The 14,495-nt window shown below is 41.8% G+C and overlaps 1 protein-coding gene across 8 annotated transcripts in view; it reads right to left on the reverse strand.

The window, feature by feature from the left end:
• LOC124041974 (cyclic AMP-dependent transcription factor ATF-6 alpha-like) overlaps positions 1–14,495 on the reverse strand; it is a 51,301-nt gene that overhangs the window by 16,866 nt on the left and 19,940 nt on the right. For 7 of the 8 annotated variants that reach the window (XM_046360198.1, XM_046360196.1, XM_046360200.1 and 4 more), the window contains 7 exons: positions 14,045–14,230; positions 13,456–13,547; positions 11,761–11,940; positions 8,999–9,064; positions 8,006–8,129; positions 2,049–2,113; positions 1,323–1,434 (listed from right to left, as the gene is read on the reverse strand). In XM_046360198.1, the coding sequence (XP_046216154.1) occupies positions 1,323–1,434; positions 2,049–2,113; positions 8,006–8,129; positions 8,999–9,064; positions 11,761–11,940; positions 13,456–13,547; positions 14,045–14,230 (825 nt within the window). The remainder of the gene's footprint in view (positions 1–1,322; positions 1,435–2,048; positions 2,114–8,005; positions 8,130–8,998; positions 9,065–11,760; positions 11,941–13,455; positions 13,548–14,044; positions 14,231–14,495) is intronic. The other variant, XM_046360194.1, reaches the window with a different exon arrangement.

A 14,495-nucleotide genomic window follows, 5' to 3' on the forward strand; every position in this document is an offset into this window, starting at 1 on the left:
CAGGCCGTCAAAGAGAATGGTCCTTGCTGACTTTCCTGACCAGTCATCAGGTTAGAATAACGTTGAAAATCAAACCAAGACTTCAGAGGGGCTGTCTGAATAGATGGCTAAATGAATAGGGTGGTGTAAGGGGTGTTAGGGGTGCAATGGTTGAGAATAAGAATAAAACCGACAGAACTAAGAAGGGATTCAGCCGATGAGCATCATGAGACTGCTTTCACAAAGCCTCAGAAGTGTATAAAACGCTCCATCAAATGTATAAAGGAATGTATGGAGACATATCAGAGGAGACGGAATAACAGATATAAGAATCTCATAGTTTACAGTTGATGGGTCTTTTATGAAAATGGAGGTATGGAGGCTCGTCATCGAAAATACTTTCCTGGCAGAGGTTGCCGATAAACAGTTGTGAATATGATTTAAATTTTCACTTTAATGTAAATGTATTGGAGATGTTTAACTACATCATTCCACTTCACCAGAGAAAAGATTTCAAGATGTGTGGGACGGAAGGACAATGTGCTCAATCAATACATCAAAAAGATTCAGTGGTTAGGCTACATCAAATAAAAATTGCAGTGAAATTCCAATCTGGTAGCTTAACAAGAAACGGACACCATTGGTTACCGTAAATAGTCATTTCATCCAAAACACCACACAGAATGAAAGGAATATAAGAACAGCATCAAGGATCATCTTTTTATTGTTCTAGATGGACACCGATTGAATTTGGACACTGATTTCATAAGGTCTACATGCCTTACGTCTCTGAAAACCATAACATTCCTTCCGAATGTGCTCGCTCAAAATCCAAAAGGCCTACATCAAAACACACAAATGCAATTTGTGTCAAGGTCAATTAGTGAATCATTAACTGTACACTGATAAAGTTACAAATCACATATAAATGCATTACATACGCTCATATGTGATGATTGAAACGCTAATGTACATGTTTAATCAGCAGCACCAGCCATTTTTCTAACCCCATTCATTCATGCATTTGGGAGGTAAAATAGGAAGGAAAGAAAAACAAATATTTCCATTAGCTTCAAAAGATCATCTGCTCTTGAATTTGGGTGCCCTGGATTAGTGCTCAGTATGCTCTTCAAAAATAGTTTCACAACCACTTCATGATTCCATTTCTTCCCTACTTATCAGTTTCATCCGCTGAAGACTTGCTGAAGGCAAAACTGTGTCATGAAACAGTTACAGACCAGATTTTAATTTGGCCTTGAGATCAGCACATTGTCACAACCAGATGGATACATGGTTGCCTGCTTCTACGGAATATGCTATGGAATATGCATGGAGTGACTCACCCGGCGAAAGGACACCATATAGAAAGTATCGCCTCGTCGATTTAACTCATCGAAGAAGTCGCTGTAGCTTTGATGGGGTGAGTAGTACACCAGAACCTCACTTCCTGGTCTGCTGAAAGAGAGCGAGGTGGCAGTGAAATAGACTATATGACATATCAAAACTAAATCTAACATAATAGAAATCTGTGTAATTAAGGTTAGTTGACATCTTAAAGAAGGTCTGACTATATTTATGACTGCAGCCTGCTGTGTCAGTGAATTTAAAAGAAAGAGACCTAGGAGATTTTGATTAAATGTAACTACATTTACTGTATCTAAAATCACCATCTCCTTCACATGAAACATTATTACAAAGTTATTACCATGCTATTACTATGTTTAAGGGAATAAGTGATCTAGAAATAGTACTCTAAGTTCCCCTGTTGAATCTAGAGGAACATCTTCCCACTTCTAGCTCACAGTGTAACACAAGTTGTATGTGTGGGGCATCGATGTATCATAGGTCTACCATTGACTTGGTAGCAAAGGCTACTGTTGTAGTTGGGCTGGTAAATAGCAACACAACTGTTTTGGCCTCTCATTCTCCACAGTAGTGGAGCCAAAAGGGAAAACATGACCATAAAATAATTTTGAAGAGTTTGAAGTAAGACACTGAAAATACTGTAGGGTCCATTTAAAATGTATTTGCACAACACATTGTTTCTGCCATTTTTGATGAATACTTACTCAGAGTAGCTGACTGTTACCACCTGGTTACTGGACTGGGTCGTCTGAGGCCTCTCAGATGACTTCTGTGAAAATGTTATAGAATGGTGGTCAGTGAGTCACTGCTATTAAACCAGACCGCTCCATTCTGAAACTTGAATCATTGAATGAAGAACACTATAGAATTGTGTCTTTTGTCTTTGCTGATTGATGACAAAACAATCAAGTGGAACTTAGAGACATTTTGTTTATATATGTGGCACTTTTTTCTTGTATTTGGCCATTTCCTTAGCCAGTATGGATTTACCCATGCTCTCTGACAGCCTTGCCCACTGTATTATGTATTTGGCCATTTCCTTAGCCAGTGTGGATTTACCCATGCTCTCTGACAGCCTTGCCCACTGTATTATGTATTTGGCCATTTCCTTAGCCAGTGTGGATTTACCCATGCTCTCTGACAGCCTTGCCCACTGTATTATGTATTTGGCCATTTCCTTAGCCAGTGTGGATTTACCCATGCTCTCTGACAGCCTTGCCCACTGTATTATGTATTTGGCCATTTCCTTAGCCAGTGTGGATTTACCCATGCTCTCTGACAGCCTTGCCCACTGTATTATGTATTTGACCATTTCCTTAGCCAGTATGGATTTATCCATGCTCTCTGACAGCCTTGCCCACTGTATTATGTATTTGGCCATTTCCTTAGCCAGTGTGGATTTACCCATGCTCTCTGACAGCCTTGCCCACTGTATTATGTATTTGACCATTTCCTTAGCCAGTGTGGATTTACCCATGTCTCTGACAGCCTTGCCCACTGTGGATTTACCCATGCTCTCTGACAGCCTTGCCCACTGTATTATGTATTTGACCATTTCCTTAGCCAGTATGGATTTATCCATGCTCTCTGACAGCCTTGCCCACTGTATTATGTGTTTGACCTGAAAAAGCACTGATCTTCATCCTGTCTCTGCGCTACACATATCCTGTGATTTACATGTAAAACAGAAGCACAGGTATATAACCTTCAAAATAAATGTAAGCTGAAAAGTTCCTTTAAAATATTCTGAAGGAAAAATCTAAATAAAAAATGTATACAACTGTTATTGTTGGATGACACATGCAATATTACTGTAAAAACCAACACGGATGGGATGAAAGTAACACTTTAAAAACAATTGCCTAAAGCCTATCAATGGCAATGACAGAATCCAGGCATGCCAGTTCAAAGGGTCATTGCATGAGTGGCCCACGGCTGAGAAAACAGGTTTCACTGTGAATGAAGATCAGTGTGTACATTTTCGGACACCATCAGCCTCAAAACTCACCCCTCAATGAGTAATGACAAAGCAAAAACAGGTTTTTAGAAACTTTTTCAAATGTGTTTAAAAAACTCAACTTATTTACATAGGTATTCAGACCCTTTGCTATGAGACTCAACATTTTTCAATTGATCATGATTTGGTAAGGCACACACCTGATTACATAAGATCCCACAGTTGACAGTGCATATCAGAGCAAAAACCAAGCCATGAGGTCGAAGGAATTGTCCGTGGAGCTCCGAGACAGGATTGTGTCGAGGCACAGATCTGGGGAAGGGTACCAAAAAATGTCTGCAACATTGAAGGTCCCCAAGAACACAGTGGCCTCCATCATTCTGAAATGGAAGACGTTTGGAACCACCACAACTCTTCCTAGAGCTGGCCGCCCTGCTAAACTGAGCGATTGGGGTAGAAGGGCCTTGGTCATGGAGGTGACCAAGAACTTGATGGTGACTGACAGAGCTACAGAGTTCCTCTGTGGAGATGGGAGAACCTTCCAGAAGGACAACCATCTCTGCAGCACTCCACCAATCAGGCATTTTAGGTAGAATGGCCAGACAGAAGCCACTCCTCAGTAGAAGGCACATGACAGCCCGCTTGGAATTTGCCAAAAGGCACCTAAAGGACTCTCAGACCATGAGAAACAAGATTCTCTGGTCTGATGAAACCAAGATTGAACTCTTTGGCTGGAGGAAACCTGGCGCCATCCCGGTGGTGGCAGCATCATGCTGTGGTGATGTTTTTCAGAGGCAGGGAATGGGAGACTAGCCAGGAAGTGGGGTATCTGCTCTGTGCAAAAGGAGATAGAGAGGCAAGGGATTGTAAATCTAGAAGATGCTCGTCCAACTCTCCATAATTCAGCAAGTTAGATGCTATCGAAAACAGTCTCACACACAGATGTGCTATACAGAAACTGATAAAAACAGATAACTTTTTCTGTGCCAAGTTTCTCAATTTAGGACACGCTCCTCTTCACGGAGATAGAGAGGTAAGAAATCAAGATAAACCAAACGCAGGCATTGACACGCACATCAGAGAAACCAAAAATGTTACAAAATAAATCAGCTTCTACTGCAGAATCTGAGACAGTGGCGCCACTTTAGCTTGAGTTTTGACTTCTGCCTGATTGTATCAGATACAGTCTGTACTGTAAATTTGATTCCCTTTTCACCTGAAATATCCATCCTCCTAAAACTATGCGTGCTAGCCTTATTCCTGTGCGACTAGACGAGTGGAGCAAAGCGGTTTTCAAGAAGAGCTCTGCAACGAATCTGGCCTGACCTGGTAGGACACGGCAGTATAATATTTCAAGTGATATCACAGGAAATATGACAAAAACAAACCCTGTCTCCTCTTTGTCCCTTTTCTTTCTGCACAACAGGTTGGTGAGGATGGAGAGAGAGATTTACAGACAGGCGTTTTTCATCCAATTCGACGAAGGCTCTCCAAGTCTGTGCTTTACCGTGCATTTCATTGGGATCAGTGGGGGTTTTCCCCCATAAACTCAAAGTCTGGGGTTGAATCACACAGGGCTAAAAAATATCTAACTGCTTTTCATCAAATGGCAAACAAAACTGATTGATAAGTGTACTTTAAAGTTGCATGATGTGAGGATATGCCAACATTATGCAAAGCTACATAGACAACATCTCCTGGTCTGACAAATCATGAATCTCTATTGTGCCTCTTCAGTTGGTAGAGCAAATGCAGAGGGGTTTTCCCAAAGTCTGGAAGAAGTTAAACACATCCAGAGGGACAGTGTGCAAACTGTAAATCTCACTTATAAAAGTACTCCCTTGAGAAGAGTTTATCACTAGTACTATATGCCACGATTCCCCAACTGGTAGCCCATAGGTCAAATTTGGCCCACATGTCATTTTATTTGACCCCGTAAGTTTTTTGAAGCAAAACAAATATATACAGTATATTTTTAGTTTTTATTGTTGGACATAAGACTGTAAAAACACCAGCAAATCAGCTCAAAGTGATTTTAATTTTGGAAATTTGTTTCAACATATTCCCACGCATAATAGAGAGATATACGTGATGTGATTATATACAAATGTCAGCAAGGTTTGAAATGATTCTGCTTTAGACAAATATTATATCGGTTTGGGCTTCTTGACTTCAATTTGCAGTCTACAAATGATTTGTAATTATGTTCTGGCCCCCTGATCATCTGTAGTAGTGCACTACACAGACAATATGGTATCATTTGAGATGGAGCTAATGAAAAGAAAGGCTGAGTCAAGGACTCCTGAGGGTTACGTGTTTAGGAGAGCCTTGAGCATGAAACGCTGCACAACTAACATTATTAAACATTCATTTATATCCTCTTCCTCACTTAACATGATCATCAGATAATTCCCTGACTTCCTGGAACTACCTGAGGGTGTCATACACAGTGGAAACCCCCCACTTCCAATTAGGCAACCCCTAAATACGTCTTACACAGGAAGCTAGAGATGCACGTGGAATCCTCCCAAAGAGAAGAAACACCATTGGTTATCATTTTCTTCCCATGTCAACTAATGTTAGTGGCACCATATCTTTGGGTGTTTTTACTAGTTTGTTTTCTTTCTAGAGTAAGTGGTGCATACAGTAACACAATGTATCAACAATAATGTCCTCAAACCATTTGTATATGTAACTGAGCCTGACACACTGCTGAGTACTGGCTGAACGTGAGAACCAAAAGACAGTGTGAGCTTCACAAAACTGTATGAAGACATTGTTACTGACAAAGTTAAAACAGCAAAACACAAAAATTAAAAGACTGTAAGCTCTCCTTCCAGACTCATATCAAACATCTCCAATCTAAAATCAAATCTAGAATCGGCTTTCTATTCTGCAACAAAGCCTCCTTCACTCACGCCGCCAAACTTACCCTAGTAAAACTGACTATCCTACCGATCCTCGACTTCGGCAATGTCATCTACAAAATAGCTTCCAATACTCTACTCGGCAAACTGGATGCAGTTTATCACAGTGCCATCCGTTTTGTTACTAAAGCACCTTATACCACCCACCACTGCGACCTGTCGGCTGGCCCTCGCTACATATTCGTCGCCAGACCCACTGGCTCCAGGTCATCTACAAGTCCATGCTAGGTAAAGCTCCGCCTTATCTCAGTTCACTGGTCACGATGGCAACACCCACCCGTAGCACGTGCTCCAACAGGTGTATCTCACTGATCATCCCTAAAGCCAACACCTCATTTGGCCGCCTTTCGTTCCAGTTCTCTGCTGCCTGTGACTGGAACGAATTGCAAAAATCACTGAAGTTGGAGACTTATCTCGCTCACCAACTTCAAACATCTGCTATCTGAGCAGCTAACCGATCGCTGCAGCTGTACATAGTCTATTGGTAAATAGCCACCCATTTTCACCTACCTCATCCCCATACTGTTTATATTAATTTACTTTTCTGCTCTTTTGCACACCAATATCTCTACCTGTACATGACCATCTGATAATTTATCACTCCAGTGTTAATCTGCAAAATTGTAATTAGTCACCTACCTCCTCATGCCTTTTGCACACAATGTATATAGACTTTCTCTCTACTGTGTTATTGACTTGTTAGTTGTTTACTCCATGTGTAACTCTGTTGTCTGTTCACACTGCTATGCTTTATCTTGGCCAGGTCGCAGTTGCAAATGAGAACTTGTTCTCAACTAGCCTACCTGGTTAAATAAAGGTGAAATACATTTTTTTAAAGGACTTTGTCTCCAGGTGGGACCAATATTTTAGGCCTGTAAAACTGATTTAATGATTTGGGCTCCTCACATTCTGACTGCAGCACAGCAGACTACAGACTTGACTCACTGAGTCTGAGTTCAAATGGAAGCCAGTCTGAAACTGTAACACTTCACCTATAGCCCCCACTATTCTATCTCTATATTTAAGTTGTCAAAGACAACACATTCCAGATGTCAAAAACAAAATAAAAAGTGCTATATCAAAAACAAATCAAATGCAATCAACTAATATCAGTATCTAACCTAAGGAAGGATTTATCACCCGGAGGTTAAATTTGAGTGTTAGTTTTAACAACAAAAACATATTTAGCTAATTGTCACCAGGCTGCTCGTTAGGGCGCACAATGACACTCACCTGGACTCCATCACCTCCTTGATTACCTGCCCTATACATGTCACTACTTTTGGTTTCTTCCCCAGTCGTCGTTGTTTCTGTTCTATGTCGGTGCGCTGTTTGTGTTCGTTTTGTTCTTTTATTTATTAAATGTTTTCACTCCCTGAACTTGCTTCCCGACTTTCAGCGTACATCGTTACAATATTAGCCAAATGGTGTCAGATGTCGGCAGCTGTGACCTCATAACAAGAAAGATAAACAGTCTAGTGAGAATATGTGTATGTTGCTGTGGCAGCTCTACTTAATGGACCATCACGGAGAGACGTGTTGACAAGGGCCTGAAACCTCTTGTGGAGTACACATTGGCCTACATACTGACAGTTTAAATAGCCTCTGAGGTACTGCTTAACCTGTCCAAAAATCAGCAAGGACCATTACTGACGTCTGTTCAGACATTAAAATGTCTTCATTATTAGGGCCATGTAACCTGCATGACCAGGGAAAACTTAGGAACTAGTTAGTATCTTTTTCCCTGTTTTGTAGGGAAGAAGCGTGTCTAACCTACCAGGACAGTTTTGGTTGTGTGCTGTTCAGTTGTTGTATGTCTGGATTGATTGGTGGTAGAACGTGTGGACTTGGTCCTCTCCTCTTCGTGTCGATGAACCCAACCTCTCAGGTTCTGAGCCAGACTGGAGGGGAAGAACCAATATTCAGTTAGAAATCATACTTTATTAACTTATTTTGATTGCCTGAAAGAAAATTAGCTTTCTATTCATCTTCGGAATGAACTTGGTAGCCATATTGTATTTTATTATGACAGAATTTTAAAAAACTTGATTTTCAGAGATTTTTCTATGTAAAAGCTGTTGAAGGCTGCTGTTGCCTTTCATACAGTATGAACCTCATCCAACCTCATGGGTGGAGCTAAAGTGTGGGCCATCAGTTTTCATACTGAGCACCATCCATCTTGTCAGTCAACTGTGACGGCGTCAAAACGACTGGTGAAGACTTGTTTGATGAGTGGTCCACGTGGATCACATTACAGTCTACTTAACAATGAGGAGGACAAAGTCTAGCTCTTCAGAGAGCACTGAGTGGACTCATTGATACTCAATTGAGGTAGCTATCACCGTGATTTCAATATGGAATTCAAATTCTGAAATCGATGTACCCAAGTCTTACCTAACCGGATGTTCTAATCTTGCTTTCATACTGACAATATAGACAAGAAGGCTGGACGATTGAGGCTAAGTACAGATGTAAGATCTTAATTTGACCTATATTGTCAGAGCAAAATATTCCTGCAGCAACTGGATTTGAATGTTTAGTCCATAATGTTAATTGAACAGTGGTGAGGCTATTAGCTGGCCAAAAGTAGGCTACATGAAAAGTACAATACTGATACTATAACCGTGGGTTTTCAGTGAATATGTCAATCGCGAAGCTCACACTAAAAATTCTCAGCAAAAAAAGTGATCAAATTAAGATCCTACAGTTGTAGAACCAAATTATCTGCTGGTAGAAGGCTACTGATCAGATTGACTTGGTTAGTACTGACCGGAGGGACTTGGTCCTGGAGACAGGAGAGTGGGAAGCCATCTCCTCTGGAGCATAGTCCTCCCATCTAGAGCACAGATAGTTGGGGGGGGAGAGATAACAGAATCAAAGGGGTAGATTGAGAGAGAGACAGGAAGCGAGGGCGACATTAATCATCAACAACACATTCCCCTCCCCTCTGATCTCGTTGTGATTCAGCAGCTGATATGCTACAGGACCATGCTGCAGTGCGTTGTGGGTTTTCCTTGTGGTCTATAGACCTTAATGCATTAACTGGAATACCAGTCACTTACTCTGGATGTCCCAGGTGTTCATCAGTTCTAAACGGGCATCTGGAACAAAAACTCTGCAGATGACTCAATAGACAAAACAACTTGATGAATGAAGTCATAAATTAAAGAACGAGTTGAGTTGATGAATGATGTCACGCCTGCTCCCGCTCTCCCTCCCTGGCGCTCGAGGGCACCAGGCTGCCCAGCGTTACACACTCCTGCCACCATCATTACGCACACCTGCTTCCCTTGTCATACGCATCAACGATTCATTGGACTCAATCACCTGCTTTCATTACCTCCCCTATATCTGTCTGTTGACGAGGTTGTTCCCCGACTTCAGCATATTGTCATGTCATTTGTTCCCCGTTCTGACCCTGTTCCTGTTCTGTCACGTGTCCGTTCATTAAATGTGTACTCCCTGTACCTGCTGCTCATCTCCAGCATCGGTTCTTACAGATGTCATAAATTAAAAGGTGTTGAGTTTATGAACAAAGCCATAAATAAAGAAGGGGTTGAGTTGATGAATAATGCCATAAACTAAACGGTTTGAGTTAATACGTTTTACGGAGTTCTGCTCAGTCAGCTGCAACAATAACCAGCAGAGCCAGTGGGATCTTCACACACACAAACGCAGGTAGGCACAGACACACACAGTAGGAGCAGAGAGGTTGGACTGGATTTCTCCTGGGAATAGTTAGATAAATGGTCTGCTCCTGAAATCTGTGTGGAACATCCACTTGTTCGGATGAGCCCTGGGCTCCAGATTAGAACAATAGGGTGGAGAAAGGGCATTAAAATGGTCCATAAGCCAAAAAGGAGGAGTCCACACACATTGTGCTGGTGAACATATACTTTGATGATATTCAGTATTGTGTTCTATAGCCTGGGCCCAGATGACTAAGCTATCGGTTACATAATGCTCCACTCCTTAAGTGGTTTCTCTCAGTGGGAGACTATGTAACCTTCTCCAAGCCTTCCAGTTAGACTACTGCTGTACTACCACAAGGTATTTGTAGTGAAGTTATATAGTACTTTGTAGCAGAGAGCTGGACACATGGGGACAACCGGTGGTGAGCCAGGAGTTTATAAAGAGTCTGTCAATCTGGATATGAATAGATTGTTTGCAGGGGTGACATACAGGATGACTCATACACGGCACAGTGCATGCTTCCTGCAAACATGTCTGTCATCTCTTAAGGCCTCTTGTGTGTTTTGCATCACTCGTGCCAAAATAAATACTCAGTCAACTATATGACTTGTACACAGCAAGGTCATAATCTTTGACTGAGTGAGATAAAGATGTAGGATCTTAATTTCATCACTATTTTGTTTTTAAGAATTAAATGCAAACTTGTAGTGTATTTCTCATTTCCACGTAGAAATGTTTTTCTTGATTTGCCCTAACAAAAAATGTATTAACCCCTACAAAAGTGTCCATAAATTATAATCCACATAATAATTCACATTTCCTGTTGATGCAGGATTGTTTTTCTGCTGTTGCAAACTGTCTCAAATTAAGATCCTACAGCTGCACACACAACACGAGTATAACTAGTGCTGAAATTATACACTGATGTTAAAGAGGAAACTTGCGAGACAACATTAGTTTGCCAAATTGGTTCAAATTAAACTGGCCACTAAAAAGAGACGCCACAAGTAATACTATTATATTGTGCTCTGCTTGCAACGCTCCTATTCAACACAGTGATTTTTCACCACAGAATAATGAGTCTAAATAAGGTAAATATAGGAGTCCTGTATAAGCTTTTGGCTAGCCCCGGCACATTTACACGGATGTCGAATTACTGTAATATTGATGAATGTGCACTGTCCCCTATAAATAAATAAATGGATGTAAATATTATCACCAAGATAAAATGAGAAATCTTTCCATTCAAATCAAATTTATTTATATAGCCCTTCGTACATCAGCTGATATCTCAAAGTGCTGTACAGAAACAAAGAAAAACAGGGCTGGAAATAGATGCTTAGTCAAACTGAAACGACCGGCCAATTCCTCTACGGTTCTGGTTCCCTGGACAGAATGAAGTTCTCTTGGATGGATCCGATTCTCCTCCAGAAGCCAACACTTGAGGGTACCCACTTCTCTTTAATTCAGCTTTTTTGTCCTTCTTAAACAAAATATTCTTCCTGGTTTGTGAGCATTTTGCAAAGGCAAAGATGTGACTTTAAAGCCTATCAATCCAAGCCTGTGCCTAACTCTAATGCACCCGATGTGTAAATAGACTTGTTAATTAGAAGGCAGTGAGCTATTTAGCAGAAACCATTGGATCTCCTTGTTACATAGCGCTGCACCAAAGCAAGTAGGCCCCCCCCCCCCCCCCCCGCCCTCTCTCTCTCCCTCCCTCAGTCCGTCCGTCCGTCTGTCCATACAGTACACAGCATGATATGCATACAGTACACAGCATGATATGTATATTGGGCCAGAAACTCTCGAGGACCCTAATGTTCTTGTTGTGGTAATTACCTGTCCTGGGATTGGTGGGATTGTGGGTACTGGGCATCCATCGGCTCCAATGGGGACTGCGGGGCTGGTGTTTCCTCCCCTCGCCTCTGTTGTTGGTCGGGGGAGAAGCTGAGCAGATGTCGGCTGCTTTGTGGCGTCCCCGTGGACAGACTGGAGCTGCTGGGCTCCGACTCCCACACACTGAGACCAGAGGGACAGGGTCTTCAGTTACACAAGCCAGGCCAAACACGGCAAGAACAACATGGACTGACACACACATGTTCAAGAACATTAGAGCATTACAGACTTTCGAGCATTTCCCTTTGAGGACCGAATCGTTCTGCAGTGAATCAGTCACACACAAACACGCATTCACATCCAATGGTGGCTAAAGCTATTACAAAGATCAAAAAAAGTTTCCAATTTCACAAATTCATGGTAGTGTTTAATGTGTTATAAATCCATAAAGGCTCTTCAAATCATTTTCTCAAAAAGTTAAAACGTTTTATCAAAAAGGTCCAAATGCACATAAGCTTGAAACAAGCAAGATGGGTATTGAAGACAAGAAGAGGAGTGATCACAACAACAGGTTAGGAAGTAGAGGATTGGTCATTGTGGCCAGACTACAGACTTAAAACCACACAGAGACGTCACCTGGCTTAGGAGAGGCATGACTTACATCCATTGTGTGTGAACAAAATCAAAGATTTTAATTTACGCTCTAGGCTAAATTTTAAATACTTTATCTGAATCCACAAATCACATTACATCAAGGAATGATTCAAACATTTAAAAGTTATTGGATACACGGGCACTTTAGGATATAAAAAGTACCTTCTCCACCCAGCTAGGCTGCCCATAACAGCTGAAACAGAGCAATACCCGTCTTGCCAGTTTCTTTGCCTTAGTCTTAGACAGGCCTGCAATCTGAAGGCCACATACCGTAAGCCTACGTATACACACAGACACACACAAGCATATACACGCACACACACACACAGAAGAGGATAATAAACTTGTGGCCTCCTACTCGAGCCAAAACAATACGAGACCCAGTAAGATTTGACAGAGGTACTCAACACAACAATGCCAAAGAGTGGTCAAAATCTTGTGCAGTAGCATCAGATGAAAACACACCCCATAAAATAACACACCCCTAACCAATTCCTTTTTCTAAATGCCTGGAAATTCATCCAAACGTGTGAGTGACAAAAGATAAACCCAGCAGGACCTTAATAATTGAAAAAACATTTGATATCGACTTGAGCTATGACTGGGAACATTAGCGAAAGTTCAGTCCCTGGCCAGGGTTTATTGAATCGTCTCAAAGGAACATGTCCAATCGGAACGGAGTGATAGAAACATTTGGAGTCTATAAATAAGCACGTATGTGCAGCTGATCTCCAGGTTTAATTTCCGAACCGGCCGGTGTGAAAGGGAAGCAACGCTCCCCCATTCCTAGTTCTGCAATTCTGGGAAGCCTGAGCGTATGGAAAACTCAAGCGAGCCCTTCTCCTCTCCCGACTCTCAGCCAACTTTCCGAAGCCTTCGTGAGAAAAAAAGGCTTCAATTTGGCCCTTTTTCTGAGACATTGGGAGAAAACGCGTAATTTATACAGCATGTTAGTGAATTATCGGGCTCTGGACATGGCAAAGAGATGATTGACTGGCTGGCTGACATAAAAGCCCCCCATTGACAGACAGACAAAATGCTCACCTCAGGGGACCAGTGTTGAGTACGAAGAACACCAGGATGAGCATGAGACACACCGCCCGTCTCTTTGGAGCAGTCACCTTCAGCACAGTGTTCTGTGAAGAAAAGTGCAGAAAAATTACCTGACTGGATCAGTACAAGCTCTGAACTGGCAACTCTATCAAATCATCCCAGATCAGTGATTATTGCACATCAAAAAAGTGAGAAATAGAAATGGATGTGTTCTACAGATGTAGGATCTTAATTTGAACCAGCAGCAACAGAAAATGTGAATTATTATGTGGATTAAGATTAAATGGACATTTTTATAGGGGTCAATATATTTTTTGTAAGGGAAAGTGGAAATTACACACTTCAGAAGCCTTTTTAAACCTCAAATACACAACAAGTTTAGGAAAGTTCTCCTGCAATAGGGGGATCAAATTAAGAACTCACATCTGTATGAGTGGGTGATATGTGAAAGCAGTGGAATGGAACCCTCACTTAAACCTATAAATTCATGTCAGATCAGTCGTTGCTTCAGGAAGCGAGGAAGTAAGGATACGTTTGGAAAGTATTCACACAGGGACCCTGTGTGTCAATCCCGGCTCACCTCAGTGAGCAGTCCGTCCAGCTGGGTTCTGAGGGATCCGTTTTCCACGAGCAGCCTCTGGTTCTCACACAACGCCCCCCTGAGACGGGCCTCCAGGGCCTGCAGCGCCTCCTTCCTCCTCAGCCTAGACAGCGTGGCCGACTCACGGTTCTTCACCATCCTTTGCTGCCGCCGCTCCACACACACCTGGATAGGTGGGGACGGGAGGGACTGATCAAATAATGTGACTGACATAGTCATACAGAGATGCTTTTATAGGAAAGTTCAAAGTTCATACATATTTCAGCATGGATGTATGAGAAAATCAAACGCATACAACTATGGTGTTGCAAATACCACGCATCAGCTGACTACTCCTACTCAGAATACATTAACAATTCAAAATGGATGTCCACAACACAGGAGAGCTTGAGGATTATATAATATGAGTACATTGGCCTTGGCATGCAGA

The sequence above is a fragment of the Oncorhynchus gorbuscha genome, linkage group LG08 (assembly GCF_021184085.1).
Source record: "Oncorhynchus gorbuscha isolate QuinsamMale2020 ecotype Even-year linkage group LG08, OgorEven_v1.0, whole genome shotgun sequence".
In the NCBI taxonomy this organism is placed as follows: domain Eukaryota; kingdom Metazoa; phylum Chordata; class Actinopteri; order Salmoniformes; family Salmonidae; genus Oncorhynchus; species Oncorhynchus gorbuscha.